The sequence below is a fragment of the Archocentrus centrarchus genome, chromosome 9, assembly GCF_007364275.1.
Source record: "Archocentrus centrarchus isolate MPI-CPG fArcCen1 chromosome 9, fArcCen1, whole genome shotgun sequence".
NCBI classification, from domain to species: Eukaryota; Metazoa; Chordata; class Actinopteri; order Cichliformes; family Cichlidae; genus Archocentrus; species Archocentrus centrarchus.
The window spans coordinates 12,626,628-12,650,101 of NC_044354.1; the positions used below are offsets into that span (position 1 = coordinate 12,626,628).

Here is a 23,474-nt window from a genome sequence, read left to right on the forward strand (position 1 = left end):
AATAACAAAGACAAGTTAGATAACAGGTCTGTAAAAACAACTTCTATCACTATAGCTGACATGGTGTATCTTTTATATTTCTGATTTCAAAAGCCATGAAATGTGAATAAAGTCTCCAGCATAATGTTGACCTTTAATATTAATTGAAGCTTTTAAGTCAAAGTACAGAAGACATAAACTCCCACACATAAAAAGAGATAATAAAGACATACTTTTTACCTTTATTCTTTTTTTCCGGCTTTTTTTGCCTTCTCATGTGATCGTGATTGCTTTCTGATTAGACTCTTTTAATATCTATCCCAGCGGGTGACCGTTACCAGGGATACAGCCTAGGCTGAAGCACAGCATGTGGCTAACTGTTACAGCTAAGATGTCCCCAGGTGATTTTTCATTAACTGGTCATAAAGGAGGCTCTGTGTGGAGCAACTGCACTTAGCCTCAGATCATCACCACCACAGAGAACTCAAAGGTGCTGTTCCCCCCTAAAAAAAAAATGCAATGGTGTCAGGAAGGAAAACAGGGAAGTGATATTTTAAATTACAGTTTGCTTGTTTTTTAATTTGCTGCTTTCTTAATAATTATGTATTGATTTTTGTTTTGTTTTTCCCTTAGCCCAGTTTAGAAAGTACAAGCCCTCTACACTGCAGTCTTCATCTCTGCTAATGTTGTTTGCCTGAGGAGAGATGCAGACGGGCGTGTGCTACCTCTGAGACACGTGCCACCAGCTGCTTCTTTTCACCTCAACTTCAACAGCCTCCCACCTGCAAACATGACCAATTATGTTTGTGGGAACACACAACCAAGCTGGAGGTACTGCGACTGGGAACTGAACCAAGTTAAAGCCATTGTTAAATATTTAATCACCCCGTGTCTCCAGCATGTAATGAAAGCCTCCCGCTGATCATTTCAACTTTCAGAAATCCAATCCAGATCAAAAACTATTAGCACATGACAATGTCAAAACCTGAACATTATGCAGACTCTGTAGTATGGCTGTCAAGTTTTCCACTGGCTGCATTAGGATTTAGCAAACCAAGGATTCTAAGTGAGTCAGATCATCCATCAGCACAATATACTGCAGCTTGACAGAAAACTCCACTGAGCCATTGTCATGAAAAATGGCAAACGCTGCAGACAGATATGAGGTAGAGACTAATAAAGAGGTGATCAGCACCACAATTCTTGATGGATTGCTCACAGTTTTCTAATTAGTCTCAACACTCTCACTTGAACTCATTTGTGATATGCAATAAAATGTGACAGATCTGCATTATCTGAATGCATAAACAATCTAACTATATATAAATATACACAATTTGCTCACTGCGTTTTTCCAAACTGCCATAAAAAAAATAAAAAATAATTCAATGGGAATAAAAGCTTTAGCAGATGCCCTGCTTTGCCTGATGGCATTTTAGTTGCAGGCCTACAGTACAACTCATCAGGCCAGCAAAAATAATGTTCTGTACTATGCAGATAGTTTTATGACATTTTTCTGCTGTGCATGCCACAGCAGCATGAAACACAATTAAGCGAACATCCTTTGCCCAAATGAAGCTGACAATGATCTCTGATCTCACTACATGCCAAAGCAGGAGAATTTTCCCAGTGGAGACTGCTGATGTGTAACATTAGTATCTTAAGTTACAAATATAGATGCATTTGATGATATTTTCATTTGCAGCACATTTTTTGATTTCTAAAGCCGCTCGCACAATATCGCAGTCTCTCAGTCCTGCTCCTCTGTCCCCAGAGTCCTGCTGCTTTAATGTCCTACCAGGTAGTTAACGGCATTCAGCTGGTGTCCACCGTGTAAATCCCTCTCCGAACATACAGCAAGAATGAAACCCACTAAGGTTATGTGTCAAAGACCAATGACTGTATAAAACATTTATGGTTCCCACAGAGAGGGCTGAAAACCACTGGGACTGGGGGAGACTTAAGCAGGGCCATCTCCTTACTTGTGAAACATCATTAAGTTTTTTTATATTTAACTTTACCAAGACTTAAACAATTTTCTGTTAAAAAACATAGAATTTCCTATTTGTACAGTAACCAACTGGGATAATATAAATAAACAAGCAATAATACAGTACATTAAAACTGGACAGCAAAAGGCAGAAATCTTACTATCCTCTACAGCAGGGGTGGGCAACTCCAGGCCTCGAGGGCCGGTGTCCTGCATGTTTTAGATGTGTCCCTGACCCAACATACCTGAATCACATATAGAAGTCATTAGCAGGACTCTGGAGAACTTGACTGCATACTGAGGAGGTAATTCAGCCATTTGATTCAGGTGTGTTGGATCAGGGACACATCTAAAACCTGCAGGACACCGGCCCTTGAGGCCTGGGATTGCCCACCCCTGCTCTACAGGATAGGAGATGATTGATATCTGATTTCCCTTGGTAGATTCCTCTTTGTGAAAACTGATGCTTGTGTGTATGTAGGTAGCAAGTTTTTAATCCACTTCTTCAAAGTACACAAGTGCACAGCCATGATTTCACATATGAAAAGTCTGTAACAGCAGAGCATGAAGTCAGCTTGAATTGAAAATGTGACAAAGCAGCATCTTGAAGTCTAAATATGCTCATTCCCACTCCTGAAAATCAAAAACACTGAAAAATTCAGGCACATTCACACTGTGAGGAAACGCTGCGCACTCTGCCAGTCAGTCTGTCACACAAGCACACACGAAAAAAAAAAAGTCAGGAAGGAATTAAAATAAGCAAAAATGTATTCAGTTCAGTATCCATGTTACTACAGTGCATGTCTATACACACATTCTCCAGTTATGTAGATTATTGAGTGTCTAGTAAATACTGAACCTGCTCTGCTATCACACCAATTTGATTAGAACTGAGTAGAACTACAAACAAGTGCAGTTGATATGACAAGGCATCTTCTGTACATCTACTTGCACAATAAAAAGTGTATGTGCAGAATATTTGAATTCACATTTCTGCTTCTTTTTTTTTCTCTTCTTTTTTTTCTGGTTAAAGCAGAACTATAGATTGTTTTCCCTCAAAATTTTAAGTTACTTCAACTTTCTGCACATAAACTTTGTGCCAGAATTTTTTTCTTTGAAATTTTTAATTAGTGATATAAATAGTGCTTTCTGAGTGAGAGATGCACATGAATCCCACAAGATCAACTAAGTCCAGAGATGCTGACTTACAGTACAATATGCACCTACAATTCTTTGCCCACATTGCTGAGTGTAAAATTACCCTTTAAACGTTCTCTTTGTAGAGAGCACCACAGTTTGCAGTGTTAAAATCAGCTCTGGAGACCTTTGCCTCAAGATGAAGATAACACTTCTAACCTTTAGAGTTAATCAGAGTAAACACCAGCTGGTACCCAGAAGGGTACTTGAAAGTACAAATTGTGCATCTTTAATATTTGCTGTGTCAAAGGCAGAAATTCACATTTTCCCAATTTTTTTAGTGCTCGAGTTAGCAAGATTCAATCGCTACCCCTCACATTCAGCAGCTTCACTGTGATTCGTTATTAGCACATTATTTATATGCAAGTAAACATCATTTTGTGTCATACAGGGCAAAGAAATACAGCTTCACAATCTAAGCAGTCACTTTTTGTCAGTTGTGTTTTTCTTGACATTAAAACAAATGTTTTGGTGAAAATTTGCATGGACACGGGTTTTATCATAATTTTCATCAAATTTAATATTAGATTTAAGCATAAAATACATCAACCCAGAATAAATAACAGTCCTTCAATTTATAATGTGTGTGTAGTGCTTCCTTCAGCTGTGTAGTTACCAGCAGTAAACTGATTTAGTCTAGCAGGACTTGACATCTGTGAGCATGACCTAATAGATTCATTTAGTTGAATCCTCACATTCATAAACTAACCACCAGTATTAGAGAACTCCTGATCTCTCAATATAAATCTATATTTGAAATTGAAAAATTATCACAACAGTAAAATTAACAATTAGATCATGATGGCACCCTGTCACACAGGCCGAGAAGCCTCTTGACAACCACCAGTCACCAGGGAAAAATGTATATTCCCCACCTGGTTGGCAAGTGGCTGCTGGATTATGATGGCAATTACTGTGTAATCAGCCGCTAAAGCCCAAGTTATGCAGGCATAGAGGCCAATCTGTGGCCCCCTGGGAACCACAGGTGGCTAGAGAAAAATGGGAGTGTTTGCAAGAAATTGCTCAAAAAGAGGTATGCAGACCTGCACCAAAAACCTCCTTGTGATGTTTTGGTCGCTAGCAGGTTCCCACAGTCGCCCAAAGTTTGCATGGAAGATCCCAGCTTGTCTGCAAATGCTTGTAAACTACCAGCTGAGCAGTAGTGAAACTGTGAGAAGTGCAACGCAACTTTTACTTTGAAAGTAAATGTTCTACATTTCCAGTTTGTGTCACACTTTTTCAAGTTCCACTAGCAGCATATTCCAGTCACAAGGAGGTACGCTCGTCGCATATCGCTTTTTCACTGATGGTCACTCATTAGTGTAGATTCCAAGCTCCAGTTGCCTAGGTAACCCTAGTCCTCTAATGTATGTCAATCAACTGCTTCCTGTGCTCTCAGCTGCCTCAATCACTCGCCTAGAAGTTGAGAAAAGTTTAACTCAGCACCCGCATAAATAAAAAACACTGACAGAGGAAATGAGCTAAACTTAAAAAGGAGAAAGTTAAAAAGGAAACTCAAACTTCTTTCCAGGATTCAGATAAATTAGTCACTGCTTTAAGATAACCGGTTGTAGAAAATATAAATAAATACAAGAATAATATCCTTATAGGGGCATCCAGAAAAACAAAAGTTTGAGGACAATAACATCAAAGTATTCAATACTAAACCATATAATTAAAACTAAAAGCAAAGCTTCCTTTTGTTTTAATTGCGGGTCACACCCAAAACAGTTTGATCATAAATAAAATAAATAATTGCTTTAAAATAGAATCAAAGTAATACTTAGAAGTGGAAAGAGTTTGGTATGTAAATATATGATGTTTGGTTTTGTATTAATATCAGCAAAGTGGAAGAGAGTGAGGAATGAGGAAGCTCACAGGAAAAGTTACATCGGAGATGAGCAAGAAACTAATTATCACAGCTGTGACCTGTTTTCTTCAGCATAAATGAGCATTAGGGGGGAAAAAGGAAAAGAAGAAAAGAAGCCGTCTAAGAAAATGAACTGCTGTGATGGCCCATTTATGAAACTAAAAGCTTGGCACGCTCTGCTGTTTTACTTCATTTCAGGCTCTTCTGTTAAGTAGGTTTGAGAAGATTTGCAACATAAAACTTGGTGTCTAGATAGAAAAATGTCTAACGACAAAAACTCTGGGAGAAAGTGGGAGACAGAGAGAAAAACAAGCTTACTTTAGCCAATAGTGGTGATGCCAGACGCTCTGTGATTGATTTGAAAACCGCTGTGTGCTGCTGTTTGTAGCGCTCCTCTGTCTTCTTTTCTGTCTATAGTTAGAATATAAGACAGTGACACTAATGTGCACATATACATGCTAATAAGAACATGAAAACTGTATGCATGCCTCTAATAAAGCTTAATGTTTTAGCCCTATTCAAAAGTACAACGTATTAAGCAAAAAACTTTCAAATATAATTTCACAATTTTTTTTTTTTTTTATCAATCTGATGACCTATTGATGAATTTGGGACTGATCTATGTTATGGATAACAATGTGAAAGCTTCATGAATTACTACTAGTCCATCCTACCTCATATTGTGCTGGGCTTGGGGCCTCGACTGATTCCTTGTTGTAGAAAATGGAGCTGCGCTGAGAAGAAGAGCCAAAGCCCCCCTTCTTGGTTTGTGATAAAAATGCCTTTTTAAAACTTTCCCGTGCTAAGCCATCCTCAAACACATTGTAGGAACCTGGACCTGCACAGACAGAGGTTTTCACTGTGTTCACTTTTTGTGACCAGTAATTTTACACACATGGCCTAAGAGAAAACAGTCCAGGACTACATTATAATTGGTTCTTGTTCTACTTTCTCATAAACCAATACGTGTTAGTTTTATCTGAACCACTACGATGAATCTAATCTTGCAATCAAGACGCAGTTATTAGACACATGTTGCCAAGGTGTAACTTTGGCTTGGTGTCACACTTGGCAGTGTGTGTAGCATTCATGTTGTGCTGACTGAGAAGTGACATCTGTGCTACACCTGTGCTACAATAACTTTCATACGGAGACAGTTTACTGCTTTACATCTGTCTCCTCTGCAATATGTTGTGTTTACAGGTGTACTACAAAAGAAAAAAACAGAAGAATGAATGAATGGCCCTTTGCACTTTAACCTAAGAAAAGAAAATTTTTTATGCAGAATTTGTAAAAAAAAAAATGAGACAAAAATGCAGCAAATATTCAAGGTAACACAAGACACGAGGGAGAAACATTTGCATTTCTCCTCAAGCTAAAATAAAATTAAGAACATTACCAAAAACTGAAAAAAAAAAAAAAATCAACAAAGCAATAAAATATAACAAAACCATCTGTATAAAGTGAATCATCAAAGTCATTAAAAATTAAGGCAGCTTCTGAAAATCAATCATGTGATTCAACACGTCTGTTTTGCTCTGCAGAATGTGGAGAGATGTTTGGAGATGAAAATGCAGGAACAGATTTAATGTTGTTGTGCTCATAAAGTTTAATTTTTACATAAATGACTACAGTTCAGAGTAATATGCAATGCAAAAACAGACGAGGTTTTAGTTTTAATATTCCTTGTGTTATATTTCAAAGGCTTAATGCGAGCAGATGTTAGAAATGAATCATACCTCTACAAATAATGGTTCACTCATGGGACGACACAGCATGCTCTCTCTCTCTCTCTCTCTCTCTCTCTCTCTCTCTCATGCAGGCGCTCACACACACACATGCGCGCGCGTGCACACACAAGTCATGCCCCTTTCATTTCCTTTCAAAATGTTAATACAAGCTGTAAAGTAGTACTTATTCTTAATTATTACTTGTTAAATTGAGTGTAATGGCCGTGTCAGGTTAAAACCTGATCTCTTAGAGAACATGGGTTGTTTAAGAAAAAGCTTCAAAGGCTAATAAATACTGTCCTCTAACATTACAAGGCAACAATCAAGTGCAAGTCATGTTTGACAAGATATGAATATTAAGTGAAAAGCCTCAGCTATTAACTAAGAGAAAGATCTATATTACAAAATCTGTGCAAAGACAGAACACCCATCTTCTGCACCAACAACTGATTGCTTGATGTCTGCTAAAGAGAAAATTGGATTCTACTGCTCAGTGGAAAAAAATCATTGACTAAACACAATCTACAGTAGATACTCACTCATACAAGTACACACACACACACACACGGACCTGGTGTGGAGCCTTTTTTGTGGTTAAAAGCGAAGCGCGCTGCAGTGATGCCAAATGGACTTTTCTTTATTCCTGAGGTCCTCTTCAGCAGTTCCAGGGCACAGCGCGGGTCATTATAAGTACCAACAGGGGGCGACACTTCTTTCACAGGGCCAAACCTCTAATGGAAAGAGAATAAAGGGAATGACACAAATGAATGAATGAAAAAAAAAAACAGAAAGTGAGGCATCTTAAGTCAAGTACCCAGCACACACTAACATTTCACAATTCATTATTTAACAGCATTCTTCTATTGATCAAATAGAGACCAGCTGTACCCATCTGGAACACGGTAACAAATCCAGCTGCAAATATCTGCCTTATCCACAGACTTGGCTTCGATCAGCTGTTACCACAGTCAGCTGTGCCTCATCTCTGATCAGGTCATACGAGATGAACAGCAACAGTGGAGTTCCCATGTTGCTAAAGAGTTGGGAAAATAAAGTTATGACTGAACTGGGGTTAACACACAGTAGAGACTTTGTTAGGGCACTGCAGGGCTTTTAGATGGATGCTAATGTGTGTGAGCACTGGTTTAATTGGTTGACGCAGAAACAACACAACTGGGGCAGATGGCATTATCATTAGCATAATCAAAGTACTAAACAAAGGTAAATCTGACCACCAAAGTTATTCCATTTCATCATGGGAAGGACACAAATTTCACAACAACAGTCATTTAGATATTTCAATCAGGAGCAAAGTCAGACAACAACAGACAACAACACAAATTACTACCCATAAAGCCATACTGCTCATCTGCCTCTTTGCTGTAAATCTCAAATCCCAATTACATGTGGAAAATCTAAAACACAATAAAAGCAAAAAAAAAAAAAAAGACAAAAGACAAAAGGAAAGAACAAGAGTGATAATGAAACCAGTGACACAAAAAATGAGAGTAGATCGCATACAGAGAGAACTAAGTGACGGGATAGAAGATGAGATGGCGAAACAGCATCTTCAATGCAAAGATAATGATTCACACAATCAGGTATGTAATGTTCTTTGAACATTTTGCTGATGGCAGCCTGACTTCCAGGGTGTTTCTCTAATAGTCTATTATAACAACACAGGAAATCAAAGAACCAAAACAGATAAGTTGCCTTTTTTAGTCAAAATTACTGAAGGTGAACTATGCTTCGGTTTAACTCATAACGGAACCATTCATTGGAGGAATACAAATCACTTGATTCATTCAAATGCCAGCAAGGCTACATTAACAGTGCACAGCCACACATAAACCACAGCCAAGTCCTCAAATGACTGATGTTCAACTATAGAATGATCTTACATATACAGTAATGTATTTGGAGGCATGCCAACTATTGATCTAGGGTTTGCATTTAAACAAGATGCAGCCTATGGAAAATTATTTGTGGGGGTAATGAAAATTGTGTTAGTAATGCACAGCTGAAATATTGAGATTTTTTTAAGGCAAAAAAAAAAGAAGAAAAAGAAATGAAGGAAAAGAAAGGAAGAAAAGATGTTTAGACGGAGGAAGAAATTGAGAAAAGTAGAAAATGCCAGAGAGGGGAAGTTAGAGACTGAAAGGAGAAGAGTAAGAATGACAAGAAAAGCTGTCCCAAGGCCAAACCAAAGTGATTTTTTTCCTTCTTCAAATTCAGTTACAGAGCAGAAGTTTGTGGCCATCTGTCAATCCAATTCAGCCTTACTGGCTCTGGGTAAAGTCCTGCTAACAGGCACATTTTCTCTCTTTAACTGACACCCTGAGCTTTGTTACCACTTCACATAGAGGGTGGATTTGTTTTTTGTTCTCCTTCCTTTTATTCCATCTTTAAGCACATATGAGGAAAACTGCCAGAGCAATGCCTTTGAAATTCACACTCAAAGCCAAAATGTTCACTGGAACTGTGAAAATAATGACGGTTTATGTGGAAAATGAAGACACAGAGAGAGGGGGCACTATAGCCCTAGTACACTGTTCTCACTGGTGACGTTTGGCAACAAACACCTTTTAAGTTACACTGTTAATGTCGGACTATAAAAAGTGAACCCTCATGCTGCACAAGAAGGGCCAAGATGTATCCTACTAAATTGCTCCAACTTTAGTAAAAAATAAATAAATAAATAAAATGTATAGTCATCCTGAGGGTTTGTGACTTTAATTTCTTGTGCGTGCCATGTTAGTGCGTTGAGTGCATGGTATCATTACCAAAGAACTTCTGTAAATGCTTGTATGTGGGTTTGTGTATGTCACAAGAAAAGGGGAGGAGAACTAGGACAGCTAAACGTTTCTGATAAATTTTGAGATTAGACACTGAGTGATCTCACAAACACGGCACAGAAACAGCACACATGCTGCCGGTGTGTAAATTGCTAACAGGCTAGAGCTTCAGTCAGTACACTGGTAAATCAACAGAGACTAAACAATCTAGCAGTCACATTTGCATGAATAAAGTGAGAAAAAAAAAATCCTTAATGATCAAGTCTGATGATTCTGGTCTAGTGAAATTTTAACAATTAACTTTTTTTCAGTAGTACACTCATCCTGTGCACAAATGTCCTGGTAATTTGGGGCCTTTAATGATGTATTTGAACTGTTCTGGAATGATTGTACATCTTTAATGACTTTAAAAAACAAGAATTGGGTGCACAAGCAGAGTTTATTTTGAATTTTCTGTAATCCACACAAGGCATATACAGTATACATACGGGTTCAAATATGGTACAGTGTTCTTAGGATTGAAAGCCTCACCATTACTCCACCAAACATGCCTCTTGTCATTGTGGCCTCAATGTTTGTCTCGTCTGACCAAAAACTTTTCTCTGGAAGTCATTTGGCTTATCCGTGTGGGCAGGTGCAAATTTCAGTCAAGCCTGAAAGTCTTGATTCTGAAGCAGGGGTTTCTTTTTTTCCCAGCACCTTCTCGCTTTACTGTGGACAGTGACGCTGGTGTTCCAGCAGTTTCCAGGCAGGTTTGAGCCTTGGTGGCTCCTGGGTTGTTCCATTAATGATTTCAAAGAAATCATTAATGGCCCCAAATTACGGTGAAATTCCACGATGCCCATGATGAAGGTAATCAATGTGCCCCATGTTAAACTCACGCCCTTATTTTTAGTCCACGTCAGCAGTAAGGGAGTGAGGGACACAGTAGTTTGTTTTAACTGTCTAAATCACAAACAATAGCACCTGCTAAATACTGTTATTGGCGTTATCTTCATCTTTTACCTACCATTTTCAATTTGTATTCAAATATCACAACACAATCTTGACATTTGGTTGTTAAAGTACCACATTATGCTATAGCGTGTATGAAATTTGTTTTTCCCCCTTCTCAGGTTGTCTCTGCATAGCATCAGCTGCAGAAACGTTTCTAAGCTCCTCTTAGGATTTTGTAAGCGCTTCATGGCTCTATGCTTACTCAAGCATTATCATCTATAAATAAAATCAGACAATCCACAGACTGTGATTTTTATTAAAATGTGTGGATTATACAGGGAGCGATCAAAAAGTTTTGTGACTCAACCAATAAAAAGCACCTGATTTAAATTTGGCTGTTGTGCCCTTCAAGGTTGTCACTATCTGAATATCTGGCACATCTGAATTCATGTGGTGCAAAACCCCATAAATGTCAAAAAATGACAAGCAATCTCCTGACTGCGCGCCTGACCTCATGATCCACTTTATGGCTTAAAGACTGTGAACTCCTCCACTGAAGACAGCTGTTTGGTCTCTATGTCATAACTAGTGATCATATTTGTCATAAATGTTGGATCACTGGGAGTGGTCCAGAGGTACGTATGTAGAGATGACCCTGAGTAGGACGGTGGCCAAATTTAATTCTATTTTCTTCATACACCTTTTGGCTTATTGTGTGCTTCTAAGTTATTTGTTGTCATTAGCAACAGTAATTAATGCAAAACGCCATCATAAAAATTACATCATATATACTGAAAAATACTTGAACTTCTCACATGTTATATTCAACACAAGTGGAACTGGAACATTGAATAATGCATACTTCTGAAACAAATAACTGCCTTCTTGTTAGTGTTACAAATCATTCATTTCCATGGTAATGACTGGTGATGTCATTTGTACAAGGGTGTGAAGAGATAAACTGTTCTCCACAAAATCCAAGAAGAAACCAGATATGAATGAGTCAGAGCAGAAAATAAATGTGAGAATAAATAAGGACAAAAAATAAGAAAGGAAGACGGGAAATGGATTAATAAACATGGCACACGGAAAAGCCTTACAAGCTGTCAGACAATGATTAAACAAAAACAGGGAAGGGATGATTGGAAGAGCGAGACCAAGTAAAAGCCATGTTTTCACAATGTGTCAGATTGATGCTTTGATATTGGAAAACTGGGAAGTCAAAGGGAGGAGAGATGAGAACTGGAAGATTCCAACTGTTCCTCTTATCCTCGCCTCTCTTGCTTCTTCCACCCCTCCCTCCTTCCCTCATTTCCTTTCCATCCCTCCACAGGATAACAGCGTCAGATGGAACCGGACTCACAGTGAGACGAAGATCTAAGAAAACTGTCGCTCTCAGTACTTCAGTGAAGATGACTTGTGACACATGCACACGCACGCACACACACACACTCCTTGGTGGGTGTCAGTGACGACATCACAGGGTCGATGCACCAACACAGCATGTGGCCAGGGAAATTAGGTCATAGCAAACTGTGACACACACACCCATGTGCACACACACATGCATAAAATAAATCCAAGAATCTTGCACTGGTCGTTCTCACCGGTAAAACGTTTATGTTTTAGACCTAATAAAGGTAATTTTAGGAGTGTGTGTGTGTGTGTGTGTGTGTGTGTGTGTGTGTGTGTGTGTGTGTGTGTGTGTGTGTGTGTGTGTTGTGCTTGCATATCGGCAGCCAAAATCTGCCTGCACCTAAAATACACACAATCTGGAATAGTGCGATTGTGTGTGAGAACATGCACTATCACGTGTGTCAGAGTGATAATTAAATCAGTCTGAGAGTTTCACAGGAGTAGAACTGTGGGCCAGTGCCACAGAGGAGGAGAAGAGAGCTATTCCTGAAACGTGAAACTACACATTTTCACATCCTTCATCTTCGCTCCTCTGAGCCTCTTAATAAACTCATCTTCACCCCTATCTGAAGAATCCCTCCATTCCCAGCACATCAATTAAACAAGCCAAGTAGGGCTCAGTGTTGTAGATCTGTAACTGATCTAAAATATTCCATTTTAAAAAGGCAACCTCCTTGGAGATATTGTACAGTAAACTTAATATATTTGATTCCTGTAGATTATGTCCGAAAACTATTTTCAGTATATTAAGCCTAACAGCAGAAACACTTTAGGGCTATGTCTGGTGTAGCACTGTCTAGTGCATGGGTGTGAAACATTCAATTTAATTCAATTCTATTTGTGTAGCGCCAAATCGCAACAGTCACCTCAAGGCATTTTACATTGTAAGCTAAAGACCCAACAATAATTACAAAGAAAACCCAGTCAAAATGACCCTCTCTGAGCAAGCACTTGGTGACAGTGGGAAGTAAAAACTCCCTTTTAACAGGAAGAAATCTCCAGCAGAACCAGGCACAGGGAGGGGCAGTCATCTGCTGCGACCATATGGCCTAGGGGCCAGAATCGGCCCAGCAAAGACTCTAACCCGGTCCACTGGACAACTTTGTAAAAAAGTGAAGGGCATAAATTTTGGACTTCATCTGTATTTTCATACGTTTTACAACTTTTCCTACCGTGGCCAATTCCTACTACACCAAAGGAATTCAGTAATAAATGAACAATTAAGTGAGAGAAAGGTTCCTGGTTTTTCCACTGTCTACTATAAAAATTTCGGGGGCGGGGGGGTCTTTGTTTTTTTTGTTTTTTTCACAATGGGTCTTCAGTGAAAAAAAAAGGACATTTTCTGTGAATTAAAGAGATCACAGGGATTAAAATGTATAGTTGAACTTCGTTACACTGACAGAAAGGAGAATTTCACTGGTCCGACCCACTTAAGATCAAAGTGGGCTGCATGTGGCCCACAATTTAAAATGAGTTTGATATCCTTGGTCTAGTGCTATATATAGCTTATAATGGGATTCATATTAGAAGGGAGTTAAAATAGTTTGTCTCAGGCAGTGGATGAAGTGATGGTCTGTACCAAAGCCCAGTATAAGACAGATGAGGATTTAGAGTCTAATAAATGTACTGATTTGTAAAATAAGCATACCAGTTGATAAAGTATAAAGATGTGTCAGCCAACCCTTTTATTCATATTCTATCTTACAATCAATATGATGTCAACTAGACACTAGCTGCAGTTGCTATAAGACAGCTGACTATTACATAAATGCTTAACTGTACTACAGTAACTACTGGGGGTTCGTTATAACAAATAGATATATAATTAACAGATGGTAACTGGCTTTATTTTCACATAAAATTCAAACTAGAGAATTGCTAGAAATATTGTTAAATTGATTTTAAACTACCTTCTGACACAATCTGATCTTTGGCAGCATGGCCAAACTGATTATTGACAAAAGTGGTGAGTATTAGAAAATTATTGCATTAGTTGCAGAGTAAGATGCTAATGAATGAACAGACATGGAATCAATGCAATAGCAACACAAAAACTAATACAGAAAATTGAAATACACCACACAATCCTCCCCCCGGAGCCAACAAGGCTAAACACAGAGCTATCTGGGATTTACCTCAGTCTTTGAGAGGAAGGAACAAGTGAATTTCGGCAAGCTGCCAGGCTTGACAGGTTTCTCAAATTGACTTCTGATGTGGTACTGGCCTGGACCAGGGACTCCCTGTTGGGAAACAGAAAGTGAAATTTACAGAACATCCAAGGTGAAACTGATCGGGATGCATTTACACGATTTGCAAATATCACTTTTCATGTAGGTGTGTCAATAAGAGGAAAAGGAGAAAGTTTGAGGAAGTGAAAGAGACAGAGGATAGGACACTGGATGGAGCTGCTGCTTAGATTTTTTTTTTCCTGTTTCTGTGATGAATGAAGAGCACACAGTGTTGAGGAAATGAAGCTGAAATGTTAAGATGATGAAAAGAAAAAGAGCAGAGAAAGAAATGCAGTAAATGATGAGTAACCTGTGAATACATATAAAAAAAAAATACTACCAAAAAAAAAGTTCCTGCTGTCCAATTAAGTCATTTATATAAAGAAACAGAGCAGAAGAAACGCTCATTATAAAGTGTACACAGTGTTTGTGCGTCTGAGCTATAACAGTCACATCATGCACCAACTCAAGATTACTACGTCATTGTAGAGCAGCAAACGGCACTTACAGAGAAGCTGACAGTGAAAGTTTAAGAAAACCCAGATACGTTCTCACAATCACACATTTCCGCATTGCCCGATACAGAGCTGGACATTTTTATATCTGTTGGAAAACAATAAGTTTGCTCTGCCGCAGGTGGTTTAACTAGTTCTGCAGTAAAACGACATGGATTCCTTTGGCCATTGTTAGCACTGCGAGGGGGGGAACTCAGTGAACTTCTGAATAATGTGTCTGCCCTGTGCCTTAGGATACCTCAGAGTCTATCAGTGAACAATGGCCATATTGCCCTCTTGCAAGAAACTTGTTTCCTCTCCTCATAATCAAATATGCCACATTCAGTGTGCTGATGTACAGTAAGGCTGCCACTGAGAATGCTATTCTTAGAAAACTTGTTTTGGCGATTTGTAGCCCTGTGCCAGAACTACACATGCCTGTACATTTTTTTCCACATCTAATACTTCTAAGGAGATCTGTGCATGCTTTCTCATTCATAAGCATTTGTGTTGCAAGGAATTCCTAAAGAGATTTGCTATTCACCTTTCACCATGCACGAGGATACACAAAATCCACAAAAAAAGTTTTTATTCCATCATTGCGTGTGCAAACACATTGCACATATGGGCTCAGAAAGGGTCTAAAAAAGCTGGTTGGAATTTTTTTTTTAAATGCCATTAAACAGCTCCCAAATTTTGCATGCTATTTGTGATATTTGTTTCACAAGCACACAAACAGCATGCTTTGGCAGGGCCAAAGTATTTACTTATCACTAAAGGGTGTCTCCTCTGAAGTGTAACTTCAAAGGAGGAACTCTGTGGAAAGGTTTCTGCATGCATGCTGCACCCAGGTGTTCAAGAAAAACTTCTCTTTTCACCTTAAGTTTTTGTGTAGCCGCATTGTTGATATAGTTTTGGATCAAATATTATATAGACATTCTTGTGCAAAGACAACAATGTCTTACTGAAGTCACATCAAACATATTATAGTTAAAATACATTTAAATGAACATATTGTGCACCTGAGATGCTCAATTTACAGTTTTAGAGGTAGGTTATCCCCTAGGTTAAACATCCTGCCAAGAATTCTTCTTTCTTCCTCGCAGGGAGCTGTGCCGCTTCCCTGTTTCTAAAAATAACACATGCTGCAAATATCATCACCCATGATAACATTAACATGATATTCATGGCATTTTAAAGGTGAAATGACAGAACAGTTTGTAAATCCAGGATAATATCAGACACCGCACGGGTACAACTTTATCTGTTTTTCTTGTGTTTGCAGGGATGCACACTGTAATGGCATCTTAAAGTGGTTTGCTCAGATATTGCCCTAGCTATGTCAGAATGTCTATTTAATGGAGAAATCCTGCACACAGTCTCTTAAAGTCTATAGGACACCAGCAGCCCTAAGCCATTAGAGGCAGACTGTCTGCTGATCTCCAGGAAGTAAAGGTGTTTGTCCTGAGTGTTCCCACTGTGGGAAATGACCCATCTGGTCAGTGTATATATGTGTGGGAGTACATATGGGTTGACATGCCAGATACTAATGATGACGGATGGAGGTGCAGCCATCATGGCTGGGGGTCCAAATACAGCATGTAGCACAAACACACAAAAAATGCACAGACAGTAAAGTTTTAGACTGAAAGCCAGAGAAATTTAAGATAAACGTTTTTTAAAAATGTTTTAGTAGATATGCATAATATTATGTAAAGACAAGTGGAACGGCAATAAGATGCTGTGGGAGGCAAAGGCAAAATAAGAAATGGGAAAGGCATAAATGCCTTGACAAAAAAAAAGAAAAAGGCGCATTTACCTTTTTCTCATGAAATCCAGCCTTGCCTCACCTTCTCTAACCCACCGATCGGTAAAATAAGGCATCACAGAGCATTACTCTGCCAGCACAGTCAAGTTCATATGCAGGTGAGTAACTCCCCTCTACTCATCCACTTCCAATATATTAGTCTGTGTTAAAAGCTTGTGTTTTACTGCCCCCTATGGGAAATGAGATGAACTGGTAAATCATCTTTCATTGATTGAGCTTGGAAAAATCCATTAGAATCCAACATATTTACCCTGTTCTCACTGTAAAAATCAACTAAGTTATTTAACTGTTAATAACAACAACCTGTTGGTGAAAGATGCTATCAAAACATTGTGGTTTGGTGTAATTAAAACAACATTACATAACGTGCTGAAACAGACAGAAATGTGTTCAAACCTGAAGGTTAGAGGACTCATTAGGTGGGGTCAGAAGCAGTGCATGCAGTTCATTTTTCAGTCATAATGTGATTATGATGGTATTGCATTAAATGTTGCTTACAAAAGAAACATAACTGTCTGCACAGGGATCATTTTTATAATTAGGTATGATTAGTGGTCAGCATGGTCAGAAAAAAAAAAAAACTGTGTGTCAGTCTTGTTAATAAGTTTCTTGCCTCTGCTTGCAGCACAGCTCACTTTGTGTGCTCCAGCTTGTTTCTCCTGTCTTTTTAGTTCCAAGGTTGGCTAGTGGCTTTGCTTTTAGAATGAGATTTTAAAAACAAAAATGAGAAAATATTTTTCAGGTAAAGTAACATGAATATAAAATTATGCCAGTGACTCCAATGTCTGCTGATAAGCAAGGCTATTTGATATTTGAATGGACACACAGTCTTCATTTTACAAAAACAGCATTCAATATCATTGTTGTGTTGTAATAAGTTGGCTAAAAACTTACACTGTGTAGCTCAAAAGACCACAGTGCTGAGAAAAAGTATTTGCCCCCTTCCTGGTTTCTTAGTTTTTTTGCATATTTGGCACGCTTATATGTTTCAGATCATCAAACAAATTTGAATATTAGACAAAGATAACCTGAGTAACTGCAAAATGCAGGTTTTAATGATAATGATTTTATTTATCCAAACCTACCTGACCCTATGTGAGAAAGTAATTGCTCCTTAAAACTAATAACAGGTTGTGCCACCCTTGGCTGCAATCAAGTGTTTTTGTGATAACTGATAATTGTGACAGCTTGTTTTAATTCAGTCACATGGGAGGGTTTCTGAGGATGAACAGCCTGTTGATGGCCATGCCAAAGCATTTTAATATGATTTCAGTTCAGACTTTGACTAGGCCACTGCAAAATCTGATCAAGTGATGGCTGGACCTTCTCCTTCAAGATTTCTGGTAGAGAGCAGCTTCATGGTTCCATCAATTACAGCAAGTCATCCAGATCCTGAAGCAGCAAAGCAGCCTCAGACCATCCACTAATACCACCATATTTGACAGTTGGTACAATGTTCTTTTCATGAAATGCTGTGTTAGTTTTACATCCGATGTAACAGGACTCAAACCTTCCAAAAAGTTAATCTTTTCTCTCATCAGTCCACAGAATGTTTTCCCTAAAGTCTTCATCACCAAGATGGTTTTTTTTGGTAAATGTGAGGTGAGTTTTTGTGTTCTTTTTGGTCAGCAGTGGTTTTCTCCTTGGAACTTTCCCATGAGTGCCATTTTTGCCCAGTCTCTTTCTTATTGTTGAATCATGAATACTGACCTTAACTGAGGCAAGTGAGGCCTGCAGTTCTTTACAAACAGTTCTGGGTTCTTCTGTGACCTCCTGGATGAGTCATTGATGCGTTCTTGGAATAATTTTGGTAGGCCGGCCACTTCTGGGAAGGTTCACCACTGTTTTCTCCATTTGTGGATAATTTATCTTACCGTGGTTCACTGGAATCCCAAAGCCTTTGGGACCCTTTGCTTTGTAACTCTTTCAAACTGATAGATGTCAATGACTTTATTTCTTTGCTGTTTCTTTAGATTGTGGCATGATGTGTTGCTTTTTTGAGATCTTTTATCCTACTTCACTTTGCCAGACAGGTTCTATTTAAGTGATTTCTTGATTCAAGGTTTGGACAGCTTTTTCCCCTTAATAAATTACATAATCATTTAAAACCTGTACTTTGCATTTACTCAGGTTATCTTTGTCTAATATTAAAATTGGTTTGCCAAATATGCAAAAAAAAAAATCAGAACTCAGGAAGGGGACAAATACTTTTTTCTCAGCAGTGTATATGTTTATTACTCTCAGCTCTGAAGAGCATTTTAGTGTTAGTGTTCGGTTTTTGCAAGCTGGAGCTTCCCTGTTCTGGTTTGCTTTGATCAGACAGAGACATGACTTAATAAACATTGCTCTGTGTCTGCTTGATGTTTGCTAGCATGGTCTCCATATCACCAAATAAGCCACTAGGCTGACAGAGCAATAGTGTTAGAAGGAGCTGGATATTGTTGACATTTTAATTATCACTTGCGATCAGAGAGTCCACTCTTTACCAAGTTCATTTGGGTTACTTCAAAAGTGTATTTCTAATTTAAAGTTGGCCCCAAAATCAACTCAATCCCCAGAGATGCGCATGTAAAAATGACCTACATCTGGGCAGAAAAAACATCTATGTGCATAAACTGGTTTTGATAGCTAATCTTCCCCTTTATGTCCAATCCAGTAGGGGTGAATCTTTTTATAACTCACTGGTTTAAATTGTAAAAGGGGATAAAAGTAATCAGGGGCATGAGCACTTTATGTGACATGTGGGTGCCAACCAGAGGCAGTCATCTGTTAAGCATCATCTCGGCTGATTCCAGCCACTAAACCAGACCTCTCAACTGTGTTGGCAGTGTTTGTGGTGTATTTGAATGTAGTTATCAGACAAGTGACATGGATCACTGTGCAGTTAATTGTAGTTATCAGTGTTACCTTGATTGCGTCAGCCCCTTCTATACAGTCTGTGAGCTCTTTTAAAGCTCTTTTTTATCATTGATTCATACTCATATATATAGAATCAAACTAATACAAACTCACGCCAACACAAATACATACTCACCTTCTTTTCCTCCTGCATGGGCACAAGTTCATGGTAGCGAGGGATGACAAGCTCAGCTCTGCGTCTCTGTTCCTCTTGGAGGTTCACATTCTCGTACTGTGTTTCTGGGACTCTGTGGGAGAACGAGGCAATGACAGTGTCTTTCAAAATAGAAAACATAGACAAACAAATAGAAGATATACAAATAGAGAGGGAGTTAAAGGTGCATACAAAATAGAACAGAAAAAGGGGGGAAGTGGGAAAATAAAATACACTGAATGAGAGATGTGCAATGGAAAAATAAATAGAAAGAGAAAAGCAAAGAAAGTGGGGAGCAGAGGGAAAGAGAGAAAAGCAATATTAAAGAGAAAAAAGGCTCATAAGGATGAAATACCTGTAATAACTGTAACAGGCACAAAGACTGAATATGCTGTCATTTTTAAATAATTCCAGTAGTCACTTGTGTGTTACAGACATGTCTGTGTGGATGTCCACCTGCACCAATACATTATTTTCCTTTTTCTTTTACTTCAGCTGCCAATGGACAGTGATGCTCAAATGGTTTGGGCTCTGAGTTTGATTAGAAGGTTAGGGGTTCAACACCAAGTACCACTAAAATGAAGCTGTTGAACCCTTAAGCAAGGCCCCTAACCCTTTCTGATCAAGGGGCACCACATCATCACTGACACCAGCTTTCTAACAAGCTGTGAAGCACCATCAAAAGAATTACACTGCGCTTCAATGTAAACGTGACAAATAAGGGTGCTTCTTCTTCTACTTCTTCTTCCAAGTCAATTCCTTTATGAATAGCTGAGCTGGGTGTGTGCCCACCCATGCTTAGTAAGCCCCGTCCTCTGTGGCCATCAGTAGAAATGATATTTGAAAAATGTCAAATCGAATGCTCTGGCTATAGGATCAAAGTAATATTTCACTTTGGAGGAACAGCCTCTCTATTCAGCACACATCTTGGGAAGAATTCAAGAGCAGCGAACTTCTGATATTCCATGCTGGGGAGTGTCTTATCTAACCAGCCCCTCAGCTCTGTATCCCTGCTTCAAAATACGAATTTGTGAAAATTCATGGATTGGTGGTCAGCAATCAAATTAACTTAAATATCAATAGTTCAGAATTACAGATGATGTTACATGGTTGTTCGGTAAAGCTCTCCATAGTAACTGCTAACTTTAGGTGTTCCTACAGAGAATCTAAATGTCAATCATTTTATTGTTTAAGGAAATTAAGATATTTTACAAACTAAGTAGAAGATCAAATAGTCTTTATAGTACAGTTTTCTTTTTAAGTCCATGTTTCTTTTAAGTGAAGCTGTGTGTACCTTTTAATTAGTTATCCATGCAAGTGACTGAAAATTTAAAAGAGGCTGTTTATAGTAATGATGTGATACTCACAGCTCAGGGTCATATTGTCCTGGAGCTGGTCCCACCTCCACCTCCACCTCACCTCTCCTTCCTGACATGTTGCCAAAGTGGATCCCTTTATACTTCTGAGTAGAAGTCATCTCTATCTAGAGAAGAGAAGAGAAGAGAAGAGAAGAGAAGAGAAGAGAAGAGAAGAGAAGAGAAGAGAAGAGAAGAGAAGAGAAGAGAAGAGAAGAGAAGAGAAGAGAAGAGAAGAGAAGAGAAGAGAAGAGAAGAGAAGAGAAGAGAAGAGAAGAGAAGAGAAGAGAAGATGGTTTGTCTTGCAGCCCATGCTCTTGGTGGCTGAATGAAATTATGCCAGGGTCTGGGGTAGATCCTCTATAGTTTAATTCAATTCAATTCAATTCAATTCAATTTTATTTATATAGAGCCAAATCACAACAAACAGTCGCCTCAAGGCGCTTTGTATTGTGGGTAAAGACCCTACAATAATACAGAGAAAACCGAACAGTCAAAACGACCCCCTATGAGCAAGCACTTGGCGACAGTGGAAAGGAAAAACTCCCTTTTAACAGGAAGAAACCTCCAGCAGAACCAGGCTCAGGGAGGGGCAGTCATCTGCCGTGACCGGTTGGGCTGATGGGAGAGAAAGACATGCTGTGGAAGAGAGCCAGAGATTAATATCAATTAATGATTAAATGCAGAGTGGAGTATAAACAAAGTAAATAAGGTCAATGAGAAGAAACAGTGCATTATGTGAACCCCCCAGCAGACTAGGCCTATAGCAGCATAACTAAGGGATGGTTCAGGGTCACCTGATCCAGCCTTAACTATAAGCTTTATCATAAAGGAAAGTTTTAAGCCTAATCTTAAAAATAGAGAGGGTGTCTGTCTCCCGAATCCAAGCTGGGAGCTGGTTCCACAGAAGAGGCGCCTGAAAGCTGAAGGCTCTGCCTCCCATTCTACTCTTAAGTATCCTAGGAACCACAAGTAAGCCAGCAGTCTGAGAGCAAAGTTTTCTGTTGGGGTGATATGGTACTATGAGGTCTTTGAGATAAGATGGGGCCTGATTATTCAAGACCTTGTATGTGAGGAGAAGAATTTTAAATTCTATTCTAGATTTAACAGGGAGCCAATGAAGAGAAGCCAATATGGGAGAAATCTGCTCTCTCTTTCTAGTCCCTGTCAGTACTCTAGCTGCAGCATTTTGGATCAGCTGAAGGCTTTTCAGGGAGCTTTTAGGACAGCCTGATAATAATGAATTACAATAATCCAGCCTAGAAGTAATAAATGCATGAATTAGCTTTTCAGCATCACTCTGAGAAAGGATGTTTCTAATTTTAGAAATATTGCGCAAATGAAAAAAAGCGGTCCTACATATTTGTTTAATATGTGCATTGAAGGACATATCCTGGTCAAAAATGACTCCAAGATTTCTCACAGTGTTACTGGAGGCCAAAGTAATGCCATCCAGAGTAAGTATCTGGTTAGACACCATGTTTCTAAGATTTGTGGGGCCAAGAACAAGAATTTCAGTTTTATCTGAATTTAGAAGCAGAAAATTAGAGGTCATCCAGGCCTTAATGTCTTTAAGACATTCCTGCAGTTTAACTAATTGATGTGTGTCATCTGGCTTCATTGATAGGTAAAGCTGAGTATCATCTGCATAACAATGAAAATTGATTCAGTGCTTTCTAAGCATGTATAATGTAAATAAAATTGGTCCTAGCACAGAACCCTGTGGAACTCCATAATTAACCTTAGTGTGTGAAGAAGACTCCCCATTTACATGAACAAATTGGAGTCTATGAGATAAATATGATTCAAACCACTGCAGTGCAGTACCTTTAATACCTATAGTATGCTCTAATCTCTGTAATAAAATGTTATGGTCAACAGTATCAAAAGCTGCACTGAGGTCCAACAGGACAAGAACAGAGATGAGTCCACTGTCAGAGGCTGTAAGAAGATCATTTGTAACCTTCACTAATGCTGTTTCTGTACTGTGATGAATTCTGAAACCTGACTGAAACTCTTCAAATAAACCGTTCCTCTGCAGATGATCAGTTAGCTGTTTTACAACTACTCTTTCAAGAATCTTTGAGAGAAAAGGAAGGTTGGAGATTGGCCTATAATTAGCTAACACAGCTGGGTCAAGTGATGGCTTTTTAAGTAGAGGTTTAATTACAGCCACCTTGAAGGCCTGTGGTACATAGCCAACTAATAAAGACTGATTGATCATTTTTAAGATTGAAGCATCAATAATTGGAAAGACTTCTTTGAACAGTCTAGTAGGAATGGGATCTAACAAACATGTTGCTGGTTTGGAGGAAGTAACTATTGAAGTTAACTCAGAAAGATCAACTGGAGCAAAAGAGTCTAAACAAATACCAGCAGTGCTGAAAGCAGCCGAACATGAAGAATAATCTTTGAGATGGTTATGAATAATTTTTTCTCTAATGTCTAAAATTTTATTTGTAAAGAAATCCATGAAGTCACTACTAGTTAAAGTGAAAGGAATACTTGGTTTACAGCTTGCACTTGCATTTTACATCTTAACTATTAAGGAAGGCTTCTTTAATGGTTACTAGTCTGCAGCATTGTGAGGTACCGTTTGTGAGT

The 23,474-nt window shown here is 38.7% G+C and overlaps 1 protein-coding gene across 1 annotated transcript in view; it reads right to left on the minus strand.

The window, feature by feature from the left end:
- stpg2 (sperm-tail PG-rich repeat containing 2) overlaps positions 1–23,474 on the minus strand; it is a 70,702-nt gene that overhangs the window by 42,071 nt on the left and 5,157 nt on the right. Inside the window, 6 exon segments of the mRNA XM_030738109.1 lie at positions 5,355–5,447; positions 5,711–5,874; positions 7,338–7,497; positions 14,049–14,153; positions 19,498–19,609; positions 20,883–20,998. Of these exon segments, the coding sequence (XP_030593969.1) occupies positions 5,355–5,447; positions 5,711–5,874; positions 7,338–7,497; positions 14,049–14,153; positions 19,498–19,609; positions 20,883–20,998 (750 nt within the window).